Consider the following 24226-nt stretch of genomic DNA (forward strand, 5'->3'; position numbering starts at 1 on the left):
ATTTACATTTTCCCTCCGTTTAGGTTTTTTTTTTTCAGTCCCTTAAAAAACGTAAAATAGGGGTTTTACTGTACTTAAATAAACTTGAGGATTTTTGAAAATATATTGTTAATCTATCGATACCTAATGATTAATTGAATGGTTCATCTGGAAGATGCATTGTAATAATGAATCTACGACTTAGTTCATTTCATTAGGATTTAATAAAAAAAATCCTTTAACCCCTTTTAGCCTTCACTGCCCGTAGAGCCTTTCATCGCCCATCATTTGTCTTCAAGGCCACCACAACCCCCCTGGATCTCACCAACGCCCCAAAGGAGACAGTACCGCCCCAGTTGGGAATCACTGAGGTAGAGGTTACAAAGGGGCTATCAGTGGTACACCTTCATGTGTCTGAATGTTGCTTTCAAATTAATAATGAAAATTACTCGCCTTTGAAGATTGACCTCTGGCTGTCGGCTGATTTGGCTGGATCACTTCAAAGTGCTGAAAACATAAAAAATGTATAAACATAAATATAAATTATTTTAGTAAAAACATTCTAAAGTGATCTTGTTGGATACATTTAACATTATAATGTATAGTTTATAATTTTTTTTTTTTTATAAAGAAAGACAAACATTCCCGGGTTACGAATAACCTGACAATATTTGAAAATCTCCTACTACCACCACAGTAAACTGAAAATGTTGCTTGTGTTGTGATGGAGGACTTAGCCAGCCGAGGAATTGAACACACTACGCCTGAGTGGGACCCAAGCGCGATGTCAACTCGGCCACCGACCGGTATTATGTAGGTAGGTATTTGAAAACCTACTTACAAATCTTATGATTTCAGAGGAAATGTTGGTTATGATTTAATAAATAATTTCGAGTGTTTCGTGGCGCTATCGGTTCCCGATGGCTTAGTTTTGTTCTTCGCCAATCACAGAGCCAGGTTTCAAATATTAATATTTGAATCTACACAGTAAGTGTTCGAGCGCTGCTCGCGATGAGCGTTCATGTACCTCTTGTTCTTTCACGACGTGACAGTCTGACGTGATCGCCGTAGAAAGGTTATCAAGTACCTTGTCATAACCTAGCCAACTCTAATGGTTTGACGAATCTGCCGTAGAAAGTGCATGATCATCTCAAGTGTCATTTGCCGAGAGATTATTGTTCTAACGTTTCTGTGATGACTTGCTGCCGTGAGTACGCTTTATTGCGTAACTACTCTACTTTAGTGTAGGGCATTCAAACGGGAAATCACAGGTGTTCATTAGGCAGAGACGAGAATCGATTCCATATAACAGGAAAGTACCTAAAAATAATTAGGTTACTTTTGGTTTTTGTTTGTTCTTTTTTCTTCAATGTTGTTTTGTCCAGGGAGGGGTTGTTTTCAATGTTGTTTTCTCTAAGGCACGTTTGTAAAGTGAAATACCATAAAATACGAAAAACCTGTATTATAATTTTACCACAATAAGGAAGTTGAGTAAAAAATATTTTGACTTACAAAAAATATGTTCATGTAGATCAAAAAATATCGATTCTAAATATATAAATATATTTCTATATTATTATTCTTAGAATTAGTTAAACGTTCTTGAAAAAGCATTCAATAGCAATAGACTGTATACGCTCCACGATTGGTCGAAAGAATTCTGACGTCACATGTGTCGTGACTTGTACGTACAACGGATCACCTATGGTGCATCTCTTTCTATTACATGAGAGATGGTCGGTTTAGATGAGAGAGGTGTATAGGCCAAAGGTTTATTTGGGTTTGTCAAATATATGTACGTATTTGTTGTTATTATTGTATGAAATGGATTTCTAAAGATACATATTCGTATAGTGCTTTATAATAATATGTTGTTTATTGCATAACTTAGAAGTTTTTATTATTATACATGTCACATAGCATGTGATACACTTCAGGCCGCCGGCTGCCCAGAAAAGTCTCACAGTGAACTGGGCTGTAAACCGTTATTTTACTATTGGTCTTTACTTTTCTGCGCGGTGGTCCTGAATTCGCGCGGGGAACGTCAACAAGTAGCGACGGCAATACCGTACAAGTACCGTACCGGGCGAGAAAAGCAAATATTCTAACTTAAAATATTAATTTAACTATGAAATCTTAATCAATTTTCTTTTTTTTTAATAACATCAATTCTAATAGACGGTTAACATTGGTAAAAAAATTACTGGAATTCCTTGTTGAAGAATTACAAATTTTTCCATACAAAATGCTTATGCGACGTGGTTTTCACAGTTCGAATGACGTCACACCACACCCCGCCTCTTACCGCTCGGATTCCGCTCGTTTTGGCGGGTTTAATAAAATTTAAACTTAGAGAATTAATTTAATTATGAAAACAAACTTAAAAAAAAAAAAAATACCAGTATTTAAGTTTGAATGCGAACATTGATAAAAAAAAATTAAAAAAATGGACTCAACTTCCTTATTGCCCTTGAACAGTGCGCCAATTAAATCTCGTGTTAAAAAATACACCCGTGGGAATTATACTGAACAAGAGCGAGTCCGAAATGAATCACATTTTTGTGCATTATGAATGTCAGCGACATTGGGACTTCTGTTATAAGAAACTAGCTAAAGTCCCCGGTGTTGCCAGGGCTTTGCAGTGTTTTTCGAAATAAGATGTAGACAGTGACCTTCCCCTTGTTTTAAAGGTCAAGTGAGCGAAATTTCATCAATTTCACAATAAATACAATATAGATTTGGATAAAATACAAATCCACGCCGCCCACTCGGTGTCCACCATGCGGCCGTCCGCCTGCCACAAAACACACAGACACTCTCATTTATATCATAATAATACAAAATACTAGTGTCGCCAGTGAAGTAGACGTGCAAACCTTGGGCAACCTACTAGATGATTAGATGACTAGATACCTAACACCAAATTTGTACAGAATAGTATTTTGCAAGAATCAATAGATTTTTTTCTGTGATTATCGTATTGTATGTGTTATAAAGATATTATGTAGCCTGAACCGTCATTTAAAACCTTTATTGAGAGAAGCATTCTCAAATTCCCTTTCGCGTGGCACTTTCCCGCTCTTTTTCAGCACCTTGTGTTGGTCAAGTGGTCACCAGATGCTACACAAAAGTAAAGCGTCCCCTATGCGACTTTTGTTTACGGCATTCTTTCTCATTAGCGTTTTAAATTCCGTCGCTGGCGTTGTCGTTGCGAAGTAGCTCCGAATTTATAACGATTTTTCCCGTATATAATTATTTTAAGTGTATAATTATTTCAAGATAATACATTATATTATAACAGCGAGGCTGTTCGAAGTATTTTTAAAACAGAAATAATTTTTAACTGTTTAAAAAGATAAAACACGTGGTGAACACGACGGAAAAGTTCGTCAGTTCGTCGGCCATTTTGTGTTGTTTGTTTATTTACATTGTGTTTTGTGTACCTTGTGTTTTGTGTTTTGGTTTCTTGTCCAATTTAACAATGAGTGGCTCCGAGATGTCATCATCCGATTCGGTAGAGATGACGGTAGAAGAAGTTAACAAGATCATTTTGCCAAAACAAAATGAGCCGAAACGAAAGTTGCCGAAATCGACCAAATCTACGAAAAAACATCGCATTGATAAACTCACGGCTCAAGTGGAGCACATTAGCTCGTTTATTCAGGATTTTATGGCGGCTAAAACATACGAAGATAGGAGAAACTTGGATTCCGACGAGGACGCATCATCGGAAGATCAAGAGATACACGTGGAGAGAAATTCACGATCTTCGCTAGGGATGGGATTAGTAAATCCTAATCATGAATTCAAGGAATTAAACCTATCGATGGCGGAAACCACGTGTAAGGAACCTACAGTTCCTAAGGCGGACGCAAACCGCGTAAAGAAAATCGAAGATTTACAACACTTCGGTTCGCCTGAATGGAACGAAGTAAGGTATGGGGAGGTCGTAAGAAAATACCTGGCCAACCCCATGTTCAACCAGTTGGAGGTTAATGGAGAGTTTCTGCATTTGAATAAGGCAGAGCAATACGCGGGGTCACTTGACAAATTTTGCGGGTCACTAAGCCATGCCCTGTTGCAGCAAAATGAGTGCCTCAAGAAATCTCTTCAGGAACTGGTAAACTGGAGTGCAGAGGAAGGCAAGGAATTGTCAGCAGGTTCCCTCTTCAAGAAAGTGGAGTCGCTATTTGCCCCGGATACGCAATATCAGACAGTGACCAAAGATGTCCTGCAGATGGTCTGTGGAAGGAGAGCAAATGCGATCCAGCATCGTAGGGATGCAATCCTTAACGAGATAAAGAGCCGCTACGTACGGGAGGCAGTCAAAAATATTCCTCCAGCAGCGGGTTATCTTTTTGAACCAATGAAGCTAGAATCCCAGATTCAGCGGATGGGAGGACTGGATAAATGCTTCCCACATTCAAGCTTCGACCCTCAGCCATCAACCAGCTCGCAGATGCCCAAGAAAGTGCCAGTGAGGAAGCCTTTTCGTGAGAGCAGGCCCTTTCGGGAAAGCAGGACGTTTCGGGACAACAAGCCCTTCCGAGACAACAAAGCCCCCCGCGGAGGGCGATCTAATCAAGATGCAAGAGGTGCGGACAAGAGGGGACCAGCCAAACCAAGAAGGAATTTTGGCAACAAGGATAGGCTATGACTATCCGGAGAAGGCGTTTCAGGGGGGGCAATTGCAGCACTTCATAAGCAAATGGGAAGAATTAGAAGCACCACCAGCACTGCTAACCATGTTGCGAGGGTACAAGCTACCCTTTCGGCAGAAACCCCCTCTAAGTATAGTGGCAGACACGGTAAGCTCAACTTATAAAACCCAAATCACAGACGAAATGACACGACAAATAGACAAAATGAAAAAGGAAAAGATATTGGAATCAGCTTCAATATCGCCTTCCTTTCTGTCACGGATGTTTCTCATACCGAAGCAAGACGGGTCATTTAGGCCGGTCTTCAACCTTCGTCGTTTGAACAATTTCTTAGCTATTAGCAAATTCAGACTTATTAATGTTAATAAGGTTGCAACATTTATTCAACCAGGCGACTGGATGGTTAAAGTGGACCTTTCTCAAGCCTACTTTCACCTTCCAATTCATGAGAATCATCGCCGTTTTTTGAGACTGATTTTTAATGGAGAACTGCTTCAAATGACATGTTTGCCTTTTGGACTAGCCTCAGCTCCAAAGGTTTTTGCTTCACTTACCAATTGGATAGCGCAAAAATTAAGAGACAAAGGTCTCAGAATAATTGTTTACCTAGATGATTTTTTTGATAGTACATCAAAATGAAAATATATTGAAAATGCATACATTCGAAACTATTTCAATGTTACAAACTCTTGGGTGGATAATACAATTCAGTAAATCCACTCTGTGTCCAGTTCAGAAAATTGAATATTTGGGAATTTCATGGAATTCAAGGGACGGCTTAAAAGGCCTCCCGCAAACTAAAATAGCGAAAATAACAAATTTACTGAAACAATACATTAATCTAGGAAGGTGGTCACTTGAGCAGGCCCAGAGCCTCTTGGGTACCCTCAATTTTGCTAGTTTCGCCATTCATAGAGGCAGGCTTAACCTTCGCATGTTACAGTGTGCCAGTCGCAAGCTGCCTGCATTCAAACCGAGACGACTCCATCCCATTCCTCGAACAGCGATAGAGGAGCTGAGATGGTGGAGCAGGTCCCTGCAGACGTGGTCACCAATGCATCAAGCAGTGATTCGTCATACCCTCACGACCGACGCCTCGGACTGGGGATGGGGTGCGCAGCTAGACGACCTCAGATTGAGTGGAGCTTGGTCCCAAACACAGCAACCTCTCCACAGCAATGTCAAGGAAATGCTCGCCGTGCTGGCAGCACTTACTCCTCACGGGCCAGAGCTGTCAGACTCGGGTCTCCTGATCCAGTCAGACAACAAATCGGTGGTTGCGTACCTTCGCAACGAAGGCGGCACACGATCCAAGACATTGCTCGAAGCGACTCGTCAAGTCCTTCAGATGACAGACACGTATCGCATTTCACTGTCTGCTCACTACCTACCAGGAAGGTTCAACGAGGTGGCAGATCAACTCTCCAGAAAACGCGAACCTCCGGAGTGGCATCTTTTACCAGCAGCAACAAAATTGATTTTTGCAAAATGGGGGAGACCAACTATAGACCTGTTTGCATCGGAGACAGCTCACGTTGTAGAAGATTATGTGTCCCTAAATGTATTCGACAAAGAGGCAAGTTTTGTCAACGCTTGGACTCGAGAGTGGGATTTTCCTCTAGCTTGGGTGTTCCCCCCTCCGTGCCTCATGCCGAGAGTTCTCGCACACCTCAACCGGGCCAAGGGCCTATACCTGATTGTAGCCCCGAGATGGAAGAAAGTATTCTGGAGACCAGACTTGAAAAGTCGAGCGACGAGCCCTCCTTTCACCATAATGAACCTGACAGAAGTGCTGATAGACACCAGAACCTTGAAACCCCCTCCACAAGTAAAGGATTTTATTTTGGAGGTGTGGAAGTGCCGGGGTGGAGTCAGTCATTAACAGATTGGTCGGACAAACAGAAAGAATTTTTAAAGTCAGGTTGGAGAGAATCCACACTTAAAACATATAAACCGGCATGGCTTAGGTGGCAAAAGTGGGCATTAAATCACGGGGTAAACCCGAATGTCCCTACAGGAAGTAACCTGGCAAGATTTTTAACAGATCTTAGTTTAGAAGACAATTTCTCTCCCAGCACAATTCGACTCCATAAATCGGTAGTAACAACTTTCAGTAGCCCGGAAGAAGGAAACCTAAGCTCACACCCTCTAGTCAGACAAGTTCTCAAAGCCGCAGCATTAAAGCATCCTAAACTGTCTAAGCCTCCTATCTGGGATCCCAGAATGGTGTTGACCTGGTTAGAAGCTAACCCACCCAAAAGGTTGAGTCTCTTTGAAGTCTCGAGAAGGGCAGCGACTTTACTTTTGTTAGCTTCGGGACGAAGAGTGCATGACCTGACCTTGTTACAGTGTTCGCCAGACAAACTATTCATAAATGAGGAAGGGGTCTCGTTATGGCCAGTTTTCGGATCCAAAACTGACTCTGCTACATACCAACAGTCAGGTTGGAGGTTGAGAAACGGAAATCAGCCAAATATAGACCCAGCATACTGGATTAAGAAACTGATTGAAACCTCCAAAGAACGGAGGGAAACAAAGCAGAATTTAACAGAACTCTTCATCACTACATCGGGAGCAGTTAAGGCAGCTTCAAGAACAGTCATCGCCCGTTGGGTCAAAACAATTCTAGAAGAAGCTAAGATCACAGCTGCCCCGGGAAGTGTACGGGCAGCAGTGGCGTCACTTAACTGGCTGGATAATTTTAGATTGGATGACATCCTGGCTCGAGGGAACTGGAGGAGCCGGGACACCTTTGCCAAATTCTACAGAAGGGAAGTTAACACTCCCCTAGAGGTAAATAGGGCATTGTCTGTAGCCTCCCTATTCCACCCACTGTAACACGTGAGTAGGTATTCCAGTTTTTTGACGTATTATAATAGATCACATTAGCGTTAGTGGTCACCAGTCGATAACAAACAGATCTCAATAAAGGTTTTAAATGACGGTTCAGGCTACATAATAAAATAGTTTTACCTACCAATAAAACTTATATTATGTACCTAACCTCATTTAAAACCTAGGCAATCACTGCCTGGTGAGAACTAATGAGAAAGAATGCCATAAACAAAAGTCGCATAGGGGACGCTTTACTTTTGTGTAGCATCTGGTGACCACTTGACCAACACAAGGTGCTGAAAAAGAGCGGGAAAGTGCCACGCGAAAGGGAATTTGAGAATGCTTCTCTCAATAAAGGTTTTAAATGAGGTTAGGTACATAATATAAGTTTTATTGGTAGGTAAAACTATTTTATTACAGTTTCTTGTGTAAATTGTGATCCTCGTATTTAAAACTATTATGTCATTATATTTCTTTAGCCACAGATGTTGAATCGTCGAATTGTATTTTGTTGCTAGATCGCTAATCTCTGGTGCATTGATGCGATGAGATTCTTTTAGATCTAGGGGAAAATAAATAACATTGAAAAGACCAACACAGGATTTTTTCATGAATCTGAGGGAATTTTAATTTCCCATTGATCTCCCAATGAGATAGGCCACGAACCGCCACTGGTTTTGTGATGGAATCGTCCAAAACACACTTCTATCGGTTTATCTCTTCAGCGTGGGGATCTTCTAGCTCCCGGCGGCTGGGACTGTTGCGTAAGGTATCAGAACAATATCTTACCCCGGTGTAGGACTTCTGGGGGACGTGGAAGCCAGCCTTGAGGGGCACGCCTGCCGGTTTGCAGCAAAAGTCACATATGACAAATGCCCACCGCTTTGCCACCGAGAGGGCGCAGCAGTAAAACTGGTCACCCGCCTCGTGAATCTGAAATTAAGCAATATATATACATATCAATTTAAATAGTAATTCAGAGGGCAATTCAGCTAAATGTATTATTATGAAACAAACTACCACACGCACCTATTGCTCGCTCACATGCACTATCCACCTCAACCAACTATTGACATCCTCAATGTAAGTTTACCTATATTTAAGAGGTACTTTTACTAATCTTTTCACCACTTTATGTAGATTAAATATTAAATGGCACTCATTCTTTTAAACGGTGACCGGGTATGTCATCAAAATGACAATTCAACACACCTCCAAAAAGTGATATTAAGTCGTGAAAAGTGATGAAACAAAAATTAGGTTAAATAGGTTATATTGTTACACCATCTGTTTTATATAAACAATTAAGAATGATGGGTGAACCCCAGATGATACAGGTCCAAATTATTTTTTGGTACACTTATCTGCTAAATTCATTATGTATTTACTAGTATACAGCCGCTAAAGTCGATTGCATAAGAATATAATGGAGGCATTTCTGATTATTTATGTGCGCGTAGCGGCGGATAGGTAAAGTGATATTTTTTTAAATTGTGTATTGTGTAGAAGCCCAAATAGGGTGTGATCATAGACATCTACATTAATAGAATTGCCCAAATATGAAATCGGGGTAACATTTTGACAAGCTGGTGGCAAATGCATTGAATAATCTATGACATCAGTTGTAGAAATACTCAGACCAGACCCTGAGCAGAAAACTAAAGTTCGCTAAATTAAGGCAACAGTTTGCATGCAGTCCAAAGAGGGACTTTTCACCAACTCGTTCAACTTGGTTTGTTTCCTTTACCCTGATGGACGAGTCTATCAATTTGGAGGTGTACGGGCGTGATTAAATAAATACTCATTGCCTTGGTGAGAGACCTTGACTCAGCATCGAAATATTCCTTTATAGTCCAGTCAGTGGGGAGTTTTACCTTGCAAAAGGTTAGGTAGTAGCGATTTTGATATATGTTGTTAGGATTGGGACTTTAGAGAAAAAAAAAAGTTTTCGACCTTGGGAGGGTCGAGCTCGATCCGCCATCTTGGATTGAAGGTGCCAAAATTTGTTTTTTTAAAAATAATTGTGAAGTGGTCGTTTTTACAACCAAATTGTTGAAGGCAAACTTAAAGACAACTAAATTACCTACATTTTTTGTAGAAAGTTTTTTTTTGTAAGTCTAATAGGTAACGAGTTACAGTGGTGGAAATGTGAATATTTTTCAAAAAAGTGATGAAATTCCCAACTTTGTAATTTTTGCGGGTTATTCATTACATAATTATAATAATTTTGTTAACTCATTTCCACACCACCATGAGGTAGAGAACATTGCGCATTTTTTTTTATTGTGGTATCCCCAGTAGGTCAACTCCACAGATATACCAGCGTTATGCTACAGTAAATTATGTTACATTACTGTGAATTATGTTACTATAAATTATGTTACTTAATAACAGTCTTCGTCATCAATGTCATCATCTAACTCATTGCCTGTGATATTTGGGCTTCCATTGACAAAATCTCTTCTTCTTCGTCCTCGACATCGATGTGAACCTCTGGCGAATTTCGGCATGTTTGACCATTACAGCACCCACATACAATAGAACACTTCAATCCAGCTTTCCTGCAGCCACATGCAACGCCGCATCCTTTTTTACAATTGCATGAAATAAATTTTAATAAAGTCTCGGGTGCTGGTTTCTTTGTCATTCTTACTGGAACAAGCCCGTTGATGTCACGTTTCCAGGCCCAGTTTTCTGGATTTTTTTGGATCCATACCATTTTTGGACTTGATGGTACGTTCTAAATGCATGGTACCGTGTAGAGTCGTTCGTTAGTGGCAAAGAGGCAAGATTGAATTTGCTTTTTGTTGTCGACTTTGCGAAACGTTTGTAGAGGACTTCTTCCAAGGTTTCCTTATCCATGTCACCCCCGTATAAAGCAACAAGAAAGCGTGTTCCTGCAACTGCTATGTCTTCTGGTGTTGCATCATGTTGTTTGAAGATTCTTATCATGGCATTGAGTCTTGTGTCGTTTTGCACAAGCGAACAAAATTTATTTTTTCCTTGGTTGAAGAAGGACGATGTTGTATCGCAGCCGCTAAAGGCATGAAGAAACAGAATATTCTCAGCCGCCTCTTTGTATTTCACACTATTCGCGGAATACAATCTTTCAAAAGTTTTGCCTCTACCGGGTTTGCGAAGATATATACTATTTTTTTGTGGTGCTAATGCTGTCATGCTGTCAGCAGAACTAGGAGATCAACGTCTTCGCCAATAATGAAAACAGCGTCATATGATGAACACAAGGAAATCGCAGTATTGACAATCAACTCATCAGCATCTTCTTCAGCCTGCTTAACTGTAATATCATCCTGTATAAATTGCTATGTAAGCATCGAAATCAGACGGACTTTGTTATTTTCATTGGCTAAAAATCGTTCTTGTGAAACTTGAACTGGCATTGTTTCATCGAAAAGAACATCTGCAGACATGTGCTTCTTTGATCGGCGAAGTCTTTCTGCAGTTTTCGTATTTTTTTCACCATCATCAAGCGGATATCCATCGAAAACAATGACTGCATATGATCCATAGTGATTTCTTACATAGTGAACGTACTTCTCGCAAATTGACCCAAAATAATCATTCCGATTCCATACAACTTTATGTAAAATATATCCTCCATCTACAACATTAATTTTGCTACCTTCAAGTTGCACGCCTTCTGGAAGTTGTTCGAAAACACCATAAAATGATGATTTCGTACCTTTGCGCACGAGCACACTGAGTGACCGAGCATCCAGGCAACGTCCTGTAACCACCCCGACTCAATCAGTGTTGCCAAGTCAGCTGTAGACTAGGATCCCACTATAACAAATCAACGTCATCGAGGACACGGATGATGCTATATAAGTATATTGTAACGTAGAAATACGTTAAAATGATATGGTGTAATATGTTCGTACAAAATTTATCAAGAAAACTGGAGTTTTACAATTTTTTGTCAAAATTTTCTTCTTTCAACCGCTGTAACTCGTTACCTATTAGACTTACAAAAAAAAACTTTCTACAAAAAATGTAGGTAATTTAGTTGTCTTTAAGTTTGCTTCCAACAATTTGGTTGTAAAAACGACCACTTTACAATTATTTTGAAAAAAACAAATTTTGGCACCTTCAATCCAAGATGGCGGATCGAGCTCGACCCTCCCAAGGTCGAAAACTTTTTTTTTTCTTTAGAGTCCCAATCTTAACAACATATGTGAAAATCGCTACTACCTAACCTTTTGCAAGGTGGAGCCCTTTTTTATCCCCCACTGACTGGACTATTAGCTTTGTTTGTTAGTTAGGTAATTCCAAGCACAATAAACAAATATCTTGAAAAATGCAGATGCCATAGAATTGCTGACGTCGGACGGTGGGGACTGTGGTAGAACATAAAAAATAAGTAATTACTTGGCAGCCCAATCCCTTGGTATAGGTGAAGGGATCTTTTTCCAGCTGTGCCAAGGCAATGGCCTGGGATGGGAATCCGATATCTTCACTTGAGGTGAAGACGTTGCGGAGCTTGTGGAACAGTTTCGAAAGGCAGAAGATTTTGAACTCATTGGGATTCCCTGAAACCAAAATACAAACAGTAGCTCAATAACATCTCATTAATAATGTAATGATCATTGAAGTACTTTTACATTGGCTTTCCGCTAAGAGTACAAGTATTTAACACACTTCGGCCGGGAAAGGTAGTTCTACCCGTTCGGTCGATTGATGCTTAAGGCCGGGAAGGTTAGTTCTACCTTTTGCGCCGGCATCATTTCAATGGCAGAAAAGACGGAATTTTTCAGTGTTTTTACATATATGAATATTATATACCAATCTCTTTATAAAGGTCCCAACTATATGTACATAATTATCGAATCGTAATGCATGTCTGTTTTTTATATTTATTTTCGTGCCTTTCGTTTACATCGGTATTTCAACAAAAGGATAGTTTATTATTTGTTATTGAAATAATTCAATTCCTGGAATGCGGGTTTTTATGACTGTGAAACCCTTTCTCTGTTCTGCACACACTCAACTCCTATGTGCAAGCGAGTGAGAGATGTCGGGTGTATTTAAAGAAAGCCGGTATGAGGAAATACCGATAGGCGTACCATTTTATAAACACTTTACAAGGTTAATTGAGTTTTGAGAGTTTCAAATAATATTCGATTTTCGTTTGGTACTTTTATAGCTTGGGTATGCTGAGTTACTATGTGGAAATTTTTATTATTTTTGAAGATATAGCGATTTAAAACAAATGGAAGAAATTAGCGCCAGTGCAAAAAATACCCGGCCGAAAAGTGTTAATATAGCTTCAAAGAAATTATGTGCAACGATGAACTTTAATGGAGAACTAACATTTACACAAGTAATGTGGAAACAGTTATCTGAAAATACCTGCACCTGTCACTGCCATTTTTTTAACGTGAATCCGCACAAGAGTGCCAACTGTTCCCAGCCGCCTAGAGCCAGTAGGACTAGGGGGACAAGGCTCTCGACTAGAGCCAGTAGGACTAGGGGGACAAGGCTCTCGACTAGAGCCAGTAGGACTAGGGGGACAAGGCTCTCGACTAGAGCCAGTAGGACTAGGGGGACAAGGCTCTCGACTAGAGCCAGTAGGACTAGGGGGACAAGGCTCTCGACTAGAGCCAGTAGGACTAGGGGGACAAGGCTCTCGACTAGAGCCAGTAGGACTAGGGGGACAAGGCTCTCGACTAGAGCTAGTAGGACTAGGGGGACAAGGCTCTCGACTAGCAATCCGAAGGTTGCGGGTTAAAATCCTGGCGTGCACAAGTAAATTAATCATATAAAATATATAATGTATATTTGCGGCGCGTTCCAGAGTGGAAAATACTCTCAGTATTGCCCTGGTGTAAGACATAATTCAAAATTGAAATGTTGCTTGAAATGACTTTAGCCGTTTTTGGTGACCAGATCTAGGCCAGGCACTTCCCCACCTTCCTCTTGTCTCCTTCCCCTCCCCAGTACCTTCAGCCACACAACATACCCCAATCAGGGATGCCAGTATCACTGGCTCCAGACGGTGAGAGTAGTAGGTACTCTTAGGCAGTATAAAAAAAGAGATGTAGAATAATTTAGATTTTCTGAAAAACCGAAATAAAAACAAGGTAAAAGTAGTTATTTACCTGCACACATGTACAGTTGTTTGAAGAAAGACTCCACCTGAAGGGTCTTCTTGGGCAGAGTGTAGATGGGGTTGGTGGCGGGATCCACAAAGGAGATGAGCTCCGCCAGGATGCGGAGCATGTCTCCCTCAGCGCCGGGCACGGGCGGCAGCGGGCAGCCATTCTCTTTCACGTTCTGCTTTGCGTTGAGTCCATACCCCGTCGGAATGCTTCCTGCCAATTTAAAATGTGAGATGACCACAGGAGTCCAGAGGCATAGCTACCATAATCACAAAAAGATTAATAAGAACTAATAATGCATCGGCTATCTTATTTATATCTCACATTCCCTTCATTCTATTCTTTAAGAAAAAAGGTATTGTCTGTATACTGTCCCTCTTCCGCTAGTGACAATAAGTAGAAGTAAACAAGACAAAGGGCTATTTCTCGCCGGTAAAAGCGTATTCCGATGCACAAATACATTCAATGCAAAGCTTTTTAATTGGAGTCAATTCTCGTTGCGTTATCTATACATAACGTGACATGATTAGTGAAGAGGTTTGTACTATGATATTTTATTTTTTATTATTTTAGCTACATTCTTACCGACATCGATAAAGCAATGGTAGTTGTTTGTCTTAACTCCCCTTTCCAAGTTAAAGCAAACTACTGCCACCTCGCATGTGACGTGCTGCCCATCATTGAGGATACAATAGAAATTTGTATCTACTATGTAAAATGTCTTTTTTAGGAGCGCTGTAACAAAAAAAAACAAATATATAATACATTTTTTTTAAGTAAAGATAATTTAAAAAAAGGTAATTTTAATATTCAGAATTATTAATTTCAACTTAATTACCGCAAGAAACAAATATTTAGGTTGGCAGAAATGGATCATAATATATTTAGGGCGCCCGCAGAAGAGAAACTTGAGTCAGTTGGAAACTATTCCAAAATTCATACAAATTAAACAAAGTCTCCCTAGTGTGGCGTCGCTCATGTGCGCACCTCCATATTCCGTGATGGAATTTTATGCCCGCAACTATTGCGAAAAAGTCTCCGGTCTGCGGGAACTGTTAAATTCTAATTTTATATGCATAGTTTTCCATTTTTAGTTCACGCCATGTTGAATTTTGATTGAATATTTTTACCCATTAGACAATGGTGCCAAACTTACTAGATGCATTATTGCCATAACACAATAATCTATGTATATTAGGTAGGTACTAGTTCAGCGGAATTCTATGCGTTATGGAACCATTTTATATGATTGGCAGGGGGGTATAACTCAGATCGAAAATTGTAATCTCCATGGCTTGTGATGTCATATTGTTGCCCAACTATATCCACCAATGAAAAACTTTGAATGTATTTGAAAAAAAAAATATTGACAGCTGAGCACTGGCTGAGTGGTACATCTATGGTTGTTTGATATTTTTTGATTTTGAACTAGGCCGTTGTCATGTAGTTTTGGTGGATTTTAATATATTGTTTATCCAATATTAGCGAGATGTCCGACAGTTTGTGGATCTCCTTCCTCAATCGGAAGCAAAAGCCAAGTGGTTCGTTATGAAGTTACGCATTGCCAATGCTTAATCTTGACATCTCGAACACATGTTTGTAACCAAAAAACAGGTGAGAATCTTTTTATGTCTTTGCTAATTTGTAATAGCCTTAATTTAATTTCACCGCAAAAATGAATCAATTTTCTTTTTCAGACAGGATCCGTGTTCCTGCCAGGAATGTGCGTATTGTGAGACCATACTGGATTGTGATTACTTCACGATAGGTAGAATTCCATCGTTCTACATATTCGTTAATGATTTAACCTGTATCTATAATTTAATGTCTTGCTTAAATAAAAATGCTTAACATGTAACTGAGTTTTTCATTTTCCTGTTGTGAGGTAATATTTTGCCATTTCAAACATTGTTATTTTAAAAATATTTTAGGCTAATAAGTAGGCTCCGAATGAGTACTATATTGTCTATGGTCGCGCCTTTTTTTTTGAATTCCTCTATCGATGTCGATGGTATGTAACATAGTATTGTGGCACGCATAAAATTTGTCTAAATATTGGCATATCTATGGTTAAATAGAGGACCAAATTATTTTATACAAAAATCCCGAAGATATCGATCTAGTGAGTGTTTTATTTATAGGCACTACCATCAAATGTCACATCAAGGGTGCATTTAAAACTAAAAACTTTCAAACTGCAAACTTTCAGGCTGCAAACTGAAAATTATGTGTATACTAATTTAAAAAAAATATGAATTTCAATGCATTATTTTGGGCCTCTGCCGACATAAATATTTGTTTCCTATTGTTATTAAGAAGAAACGAAGTCTTATATTTCAATAATCTATAAATATTGGAGAGTAGTATACTTTACAAATTTATATAAACGTAAGAATGTCATAATATTATAAATATTATTTTTTTGTTGTTGTGACAATATTATGGTAACATTGTCACAACCATAACAAAAGGCGCAAAAAAATTCATCAGCCACTTTTGGTTAGTTGTGTCACTACAATAATGAATTCACCAAAATATTTTCAATGAAAAAATATTTCTAGAAAGCCCTTCCATGCAGCATTTTGCTTTACCTTTAGCCAACTATCAATGTTTAGAGAAATCAGAGAGCCATTTGGGGTTTAAATATTATGTATTACGAGAACTACTTACTATTACTTTCTAGGGCAGTTATGATTGTTTTTTCTACCTCAGCATTTTCAGTATTGATGGCCAACTCCCTTTCCGCCTGCATATTGCGAATGTATTCCATTGGTATCCCCTGGGAATTAAACTTTTCTCTAGGACCTCCCTTGGATTTTACCTGGTATACCTCCTTTTGCACTGGAGACAATTTCTGAAAAATCATGCCTCATTATTAAAATTCACTATTTTAAAATATAATTTTTTGTCAAACTACATAGTGCTGAAATACGAGGCAATAATATATCAGAAGATCAATGACATTTGGTGTTTAAAACCATATCATTTTTCGACGGTAATCCGAGACATATATCAGATATTAATTTGAATATTAGTGTAATAATTACCGCCCATGCAGGGCCCGCCAGCTGGAATTTTTCTTTATCAGGCACAATGATGCCTTCCTTTCGTTTTCTCGCCACATAATCGTCAACAAAATATGCATAAGCGTTTTTCGATGACATCTTGGAGGGAAACTGTGGAACGAAATAATAAGTGAAAGTAGGTAAACAATATCTAAAAGATTCTGAAAACTTAGAGGTAGAATTTATTCACGTTTTCTTGAGAAGTTATTTAATTATTGCTGTTAGTGTTGACGTGAATGCATAACCTATAAAAAAACAGCAGAAACATATTGATGGACTTGTTAAAACTATTATTATCAACTATTATTGCAACTCAATAGTGGTCACTTCACTTCAAAGTAGGTTATTTTGCCAAGAATATTATTCTCATCGGAATCTAGGAAATATCGTTAAAATTAAAAATTTATCCAATCCATAATATAGTAAACGACTTTAAAACTCTTGAATGTGCAAAGTAATGTTAAATATGTATACAATATTATGTTAATTTCTAGAAGGAAGATATTGTCGTAAAAATGGCAAGAACAGGAAATAAAGTACGATAATGGTAAAAGAGAATAAATACGAAATAAACTCAAAAATAAAGTTCATCGAAAAAGAAACATTATAAATCAGATCATAAAATAACCTTAGTGACCTGTGAAATCCAAGAATTAGGTATAAATCGAAAGGAAGAAAACTACGGGCCGCCGAACCGCCTTATCTTTCCAAATTGAAGCACAGACAATTAAAATATTTAAACTATGTCACATATCATAGATTGAGAGTAAAAACATTTTCGGGAGATTGCGCAAAAGCATTACTATGATGCCTCCATTCAAAATGTCATGTGACGTCACCAATCGCATGCAGGTAATAACCCTTCAGAAGTGGCGATTTTAGTTGATCAATTCTTTTTAACGACACTTGAAAGCTAATCGACAATTCAACAAAGTTGATCAAGTTTTAGCTGAACGACTTACGTTTACACTAAATCTACACGTGTGAACACATGTTTCAACTCGTTGCGATTTTTAGTTCCTTGTGTCCTTTAGCGAAACAATACGTTTCTATTTAGGATCATGGAGTGGTTTATTTATGCATGGCATTTTCGTGAAAAAAAATGTCTGTAATGGTCGGATGACATAATGTTCAGGTTTATTGATCTCTACCAAAGCAATGCCTGTCTTTGGGATCAAAAACACAAATATTAAAACAATTAAACTGCCAATAACATAATATTAGTTTGGAAATGGTACATAAAAAAATAAATTAAAACAATCAAAACCGTGTACAAGAATGATTTAGGATTAGTATTAATATTTCCGGATTAGAAGCTACACTTAGTGCCACTCAGAATTGAAACGTTGTTTGAAGTGGCTTTGGCCGTGTTTGGTGACCAGATCTGAACAGCTAGGTACTTCTCCACCTTCCTGTTCACCATCTTCATCCTCTCCCCACTACCTTCAGCCTCACAAAATACCCCAATTGGGGATGCCATAGTCTCACTGACTCCAGACGGTTAGGAGTAGTTGGGGCTCTTTTGCGGTTTCACATTAAAAAAAGTAATGAAATAAAAAAAAGTGGAAACTTAAAAATGAAACTCCCAATGTCAGATATCTCAATGTTATTTCGAATTGAGTTTTTTTTCAGTAAAAATTTTGATGAGGGTAAAGTTATCTAATTCAGCCGCACGTTCAGCATGCAAAAGTTAAGAAAACAACACTTGGTTTCAACTTAATTACCTACTACAAGAAACAACAATTTATTTCAGGGGAGATGGTAAAGAGTAAAGATACATTGAAGTTCCATTTTTCTCAAGGTGTCAATTTTGAAGGTTAGGAAATACGCGTAAATTCATTAAATAACCCACACAATAACCTATTTTGTGCATGTATTTCCATCACCCCGACTTAAATTGTAGTTTCCAGTAATTAAGTTGAAATAAAATAATGCTATTTATAAATGAATGCGTATTATGCGTGCAACAGAATTCGGCCACTTTACCGAATTGTTTATCCGAATTTCGTAAATGATTTCGATACCCTTCAGTATCTTCTAATATTGTTTAATGCTTTCTCTCTCAACATAGTCTTAGATGCACCTAATTCAATTCTTCTTAGAATCCATTTTCTAAAGTGTTTATTCTTTTTCAATGACATGTTTTCAAGTTCGTTCCGCAAAGTGTCAGAAATTATAGAAACGCGAGAACGAATAATTTCAGTTGACGCCATCTTGATTGTTCACTTTATCACTTTATCTCAAGTTGCTCTCTTGTGAGATAAGCCCTGAGCCCTGGCAAGATAAGCCTAATGATACCATTAAAATACTGATATACCGGGCCGTATAGTATTATAACCTATAAATAGTATTATATAACCTTTCTTAAGGTTGAACGCGACGCTCGTTATTTTCTACGTGTTAAAAGATAGCGTTAATTAATTTATTTTTTATTAAAATAAGCTTTTCGCAATGTATTGCTTTACAATATTCAGACAAATTATTTGTTGGCGCCTGTACGCTACGTGAATATGAATAAACAGTTTTGTCCATAAGAAGCTCAATTCTTTCATGAATGGCATACAAATACAATACTGGATTGAATCATCGGTACAATATTGGATTTAAATGCCTTTCTAGAAAGAATTGAGTTTAAAAACGAAACTATTTATTCATTTTCATATTACGTATGTACGGCCGCAAACAAATAATTTGTCTAAATATTGTAAAGCAATACCTTACAAAAAGCGTATATTAATCAAATAAATTGATTAAAGGTGCTGCCACACGCAAAGCTCACATCAACAGATAATATAAAGCACAATAGCGCTCGCCATACAATCCCATACAGACCCGACACACGTAAAAAGATAACGCGCTATAAGTGTGGTTCTGAACTTCGCTAACCGAATTTATTTTACGTAACCGCTCCCGACGCGATATTTGAAAAGTTATGCGTCCCCCTCTCCATCGTAAAAAGGAGAGGGGGTCATTTTAATTACGGAGCTACCAACTAAGTTCCGTGTTCCCTTTGACAGCCATGACATAAGCAGCCTAATAATGCATTTCTTATTTATTATGTTAGCTCATATCGTCATGTGTGCTAGTTAATTTAGAAACATAAAAAAAACCTTATTTGGCAAACATACTTAACATATATTTAAAATATAAATATAATCAATATTTGAATTTGAAGTAAACAAATTTTCGCCCTTTCAAAATTAATCATATTTTTAAATCAGTATGTTTATATGGTAATATCATTCGGTTTTTTGATAAAGTTGGACGGCCTGATACCTACATAGAGAAGCTTCTAGTTTGTTCGTTTGTTGATTGTTTTCAATTGTTTTCCTGGGTAATCTGGTTTGCTCTCGTCAGCTCTCGTGCTCTCTTCTCGTTCCCTGCCCTGGTGTTGGTCCTTGCCGCCTTTGCCTTCGACATTTTTGGAAATCGACGTGAGCTTATTTTACAATAATTTATTATATGTCGCTTTCGTCGATGGGCGTGCGAACTGCGAATTTCCTGATTCGACGGAGAGGTTATGTCAGGTTATGTGAAAATGCGCTATTTACGCGCAGATTGTTTAAAATCTAAAAAGTTTATAAATAGCATTTATAATTATATAGTTGGCGGCATCATCATCTGAGGATGAGCTGTCCAACAGATCCAGCAATAGGCGACAAGTATCATCCATTTCGAAAACGTGCTCAAGCTGTCAGTAAGTAAAGTTGTCACTTTGACAGATGAAATTATGTTCCTCGGCCGCTCTCGAATTCAACTGACCCCCTCTCCTACCATAGGAAGAAATATTTGATAGCGTCGTGTGTCGGTAGAAAAGATGATGCGCTGTACATTAACTTTTGATGTGAGCTTTGCGTGTGGCAGCACCTTAACACCATCAACACGTATCATCAGTTTATTAAAAATGTTAATTTTCATTATATTTTATGAGTATTATATCTTTTTTGTGTTTTTGAATATATTGCATAGATTGTGCCAAATTTTTTTTGCATATTTTAAAATATATACTTTGCATATTTAGCTACAACCTGCTACAACCTTACTGCCATCTATCTGATTTGGTTGTTAACTATTTTTCTCCAATTTGGTAGCCATCTTGCGGTGAGTAGAATGTCGAACGAACGAAGATTTTTTTAGATTACCTGATAAGCCTTTTTATTTTATTAAAAATTGTATAAAAATATTTAAAAAAAAAACAAGATTATTAGGTACACATTTTCATTATAAGTATAAGTTATTTTTTCAAAATCACAAGTATAAAGTTGATCATTCCCCTTTGCTCACGAAATCGCATATAAAGTGCGATTTTGTGAGCAAAGGGGAGTATCGAGTATTTTTATTTTCATCAACGGTATGTTTATCATTCCAATAATGTTTTTTGCAGTGACGCGTAATTATCACATAAACAATCTGGTAATTCCAAATTTCACCGCTAGAGTGCATCGCGGTAGCTTCCTTTAGTACCTTTTCTATATACACCGGTGCCGAGCCCCTGTTCGTCACAGTTTATTCGCGAATCTTGTCAAGACTAGACGTGCTGTTGTTTGATTTGTGTTATTCAAGTTATATCGAAACAACATCGTAGTACATTCTACCGAGCCCACTTTTCTCACCCGGAATCGCCGATTCATCAAAAACGGAGTCCCTAGCGGTGTTCGGTACATTGTTATCCAGCGAACTGCATTCGGTAAACGGGTCGATACCGGCCAAGCACCGCTGCCTTCCTCAATACTACATACTGAGAAACTTCTCGCCATGGCTTTCATGATGCCCGTCATGAAGAACGACTGGGACATTTACAAGAGTAATCGCTCCAGGAGGACTTCGGAGAACTCCCAGCCGGGCAGGTCCAGGAAGGTGTCGGAGAGCAAGTCGGAGAGCGGGACGGCCAGCTCGCCCGGAGGCGGCTCGCTTGGTTCCCCGGCGCACCGCAGCGTGCCCATGATGATGGGGGCCGCCAGCCGCCCCGCGCGCCCGCCGCGGCCCGCGCGCTCGTTGTCGTGCTCCCCGCCCGCTGCCGCGCCGCCCGCCAAGTTCCACACCAGGCTGATGGACAAGTTGAAGAAGACTCTGCAACGCAAGGAGCGCGACGGGCCGGACGACGAGCGCTCCTCGTGAGACGAGGCCCCCGCACCAGCCGCCTCCAGCAATCTGAGCTTGGTCTGAGGGTGTGGGTGTGTGACAGTGATGGACTCATTCACCGGCCCGAGCTGATCCGTGATATTTATACAATATGTCTTGTAACGGATGTGCTACTTGGGTTGGGGTGTTCTAGCGATCCGCTGCACCGTGCAATGTGCACGCGTCGCGCGTTCGTTGCAAATGTATGTTCCTGTGTTTGAACATATCACTAGGAAACACATCACTGAAAATAAACATCGAAGATGTTGACCACAGAAAAGCTTTTGCTTCTTCGTTTTATCCGTGTTCTCGTCTACTGGCCTATACTTTTTGGTGCCTAGAAATTAGGAGAAAATTTTACATCATCTCAAAATATATCAACGCAGTTTCAGCAATAAGTTCCTATTTTTATTGTAAATTTGGCATAGAAAAGGAAAAAATCAATTTAGGTAAACAGGCATCAATTTTTTTACAAGCAGAAAAAATAAACAATGATGGGGCTACAGCCCGCAACACTTTAAAAACACTTGTAAAACATAATTTATTAATTAAAATTATTTTGTAATTTAATTATAATCGGCAAATTATGTCGGTTTGTATGTTTAGAGTATTATTACTAATTAAGTTGAACGTGAAAACAGCCATTCCCAATGCGAAGGTCAGATTCCTGCGACAATACTTATATATCCAGGACCAAATAATATCTACGGATTTCTGCTTTTTATTCAAACTAAGTTGAGCGATGTTCGTAAATTAGAAATCATATTATTATAATCATAATAATAATGTTATCTTGACTTTGTATTAATTTCATTTTGCCTTAAAGGTACCATTTATCGATGGAACTAAAAGACTGCAAGTTAGTTATAGAATATTTATACAACATAATTAGTTATTATACCTATATCTACATTGATTGATGTGGCAGAAAAGCTTTTTGCTCAGAGGATGTCCGGGGGATGATATAAATGCAGGTTTTAGTTTCCTGACACAGGATCCGAACAGTTGTTACTTGGATGTTTATCTATGCATTTTCACAAAGCAAATTTTATAAAAACGATTTTCCATGTGGTGAATTCTAAAATAAAGTTTTTAATACATAGTCTATTATTCGTTACAATGTTCCAGCCTAAAAGTGTTCCGATCAACAATATCTAAAAATTAAAACTTAACTTTATGTAAATATGTTATGTTATTAAGTGCTTTTTACAATATTATAACTTACTACCTATATATAATGCTTTAAAAGGCTAAACTAAATTTATTTTTGCAGTTCCTTTGATTTAAATTCATTATCTTTTGTTATGTATCCGCAAAGTGTATTTTCTACGCCATGTCTTATATTTCAAATAAACGTTCTTATTTTATACTTGACACATTTGTTTCATTTCCTATCAATGATAAATTCAGAAGTTATCCGATACGAAAATACATACTTATTAATTATTTAAGAAATCTATATTGAATATCATTTATGTAGATAGGTACTTGAAACCTTTATTATATTGCCACACTCACCTTGAACCATAAGTTTATTAATTCAAGGCTGACAACCCAATAACTCCCGTGTTGGGTTAACCGCCATAAGCAAGTACATTATGAAAATTATGGTAGTTCAAATCTACGGTGAATTGTTTACATTTCACTGATTACAACTCACAATATAAACATCATAATTCATGCAAAAATTGAGTACCTACGAATGTATTTGATATTTTAAAAGTATTTACAAAGATTCCGAAATAATCTCAACGGATTAGAAACTACGATATTTTTACGGTAGGTATACCTGCTTTATTTACACGCTGGAAATCACTCAAAGGCTGTTAATAAAAATTTTAATAAAAAAACCATCAGACTACCCAACCTTACAACTTTTCCAAGATTTTCAAGTCCCATCACTAAAAAATACATATACGAAAAATACGCTACTTCAAATCCACAAAGATCTGTATAAGAAGTCACACCATGCCATGGTTCGTGTCGAGAGCAATAGGCAAAATACAATGGGTCGCTTATGGACTCCATTTGCATACCAGTTTTGCACAACACTATTACACGTACACTGGAGTGGTATGGTTTAATAAATTAACGACTGAGATGAGATTAGAACCGGACTTTAATAAATTTAAAAATAAAATTAACTTCACTACAATAAATAATTTAACGAATTAGAATGACGATGATATCTCACTATATTATTTTATAAATTATTGTATAAAAAAACTAAAATCTCTTCACTTTATATGTTTTTATGATTCTTTTTTTCTTCTATTTACATATGTATGTTAAGTTTTTATTATTTTCCCTTTACACACGAGTTTTAGACTCTTGTAAAGGTAAACATGTTAATTTTTATTGAAATATGTTCTTACTATGTAAATTTAAACATTATACTGTATTTTATAAAATAAATAAAAATATTAAAAAAAAATATATTAAAAAA

At 38.0% G+C, this 24226-nt stretch overlaps 3 protein-coding genes across 4 annotated transcripts in view; 2 read left to right on the plus strand and 1 right to left on the minus strand.

The window, feature by feature from the left end:
* The window catches only part of LOC149415508 (protein maelstrom homolog), a 35946-nt gene extending 18572 nt beyond the window's left edge, over window positions 1-17374 (minus strand). The window contains exons 1-8 of one of the 2 annotated variants that reach the window (XM_089642438.1): window positions 17288-17374; window positions 16642-16770; window positions 16265-16448; window positions 14180-14329; window positions 13595-13807; window positions 11865-12025; window positions 8265-8408; window positions 433-486 (exon numbers count right to left, since the gene is read on the minus strand). In XM_089642438.1, coding sequence (XP_089498564.1) covers window positions 433-486; window positions 8265-8408; window positions 11865-12025; window positions 13595-13807; window positions 14180-14329; window positions 16265-16448; window positions 16642-16758 — 1023 coding nt within the window. In that variant the 5' untranslated portion in view covers window positions 16759-16770; window positions 17288-17374. The remainder of the gene's footprint in view (window positions 1-432; window positions 487-8264; window positions 8409-11864; window positions 12026-13594; window positions 13808-14179; window positions 14330-16264; window positions 16449-16641; window positions 16771-17287) is intronic. The other variant, XM_089642439.1, reaches the window with a different exon arrangement.
* LOC149415509 (uncharacterized) lies at window positions 4429-6656 on the plus strand. Its single transcript, XM_089642437.1, has 2 exons — window positions 4429-4787; window positions 5584-6656. The coding sequence occupies exons 1-2, from the start codon at window positions 4566-4568 to the stop codon at window positions 6520-6522; spliced, it is 1161 nt and encodes a 386-aa protein (XP_089498563.1). The 5' UTR covers window positions 4429-4565; the 3' UTR covers window positions 6523-6656.
* Window positions 17375-21138: 3764 nt separating the features above from the next.
* LOC149415510 (uncharacterized) lies at window positions 21139-23144 on the plus strand. Its single transcript, XM_089642441.1, has one exon. It carries the CDS (start codon window positions 21415-21417, stop codon window positions 21775-21777), a length of 363 nt encoding a protein of 120 aa, XP_089498567.1. The 5' UTR covers window positions 21139-21414; the 3' UTR covers window positions 21778-23144.
* The last annotated feature ends 1082 nt before the right edge of the window (window positions 23145-24226 follow it).

The sequence above is a fragment of the Hesperophylax consimilis genome, chromosome 18, assembly GCF_061612785.1.
Source record: "Hesperophylax consimilis isolate HC1 chromosome 18, BYU_Hcon_1.0, whole genome shotgun sequence".
In the NCBI taxonomy this organism is placed as follows: Eukaryota; Metazoa; Arthropoda; class Insecta; order Trichoptera; family Limnephilidae; genus Hesperophylax; species Hesperophylax consimilis.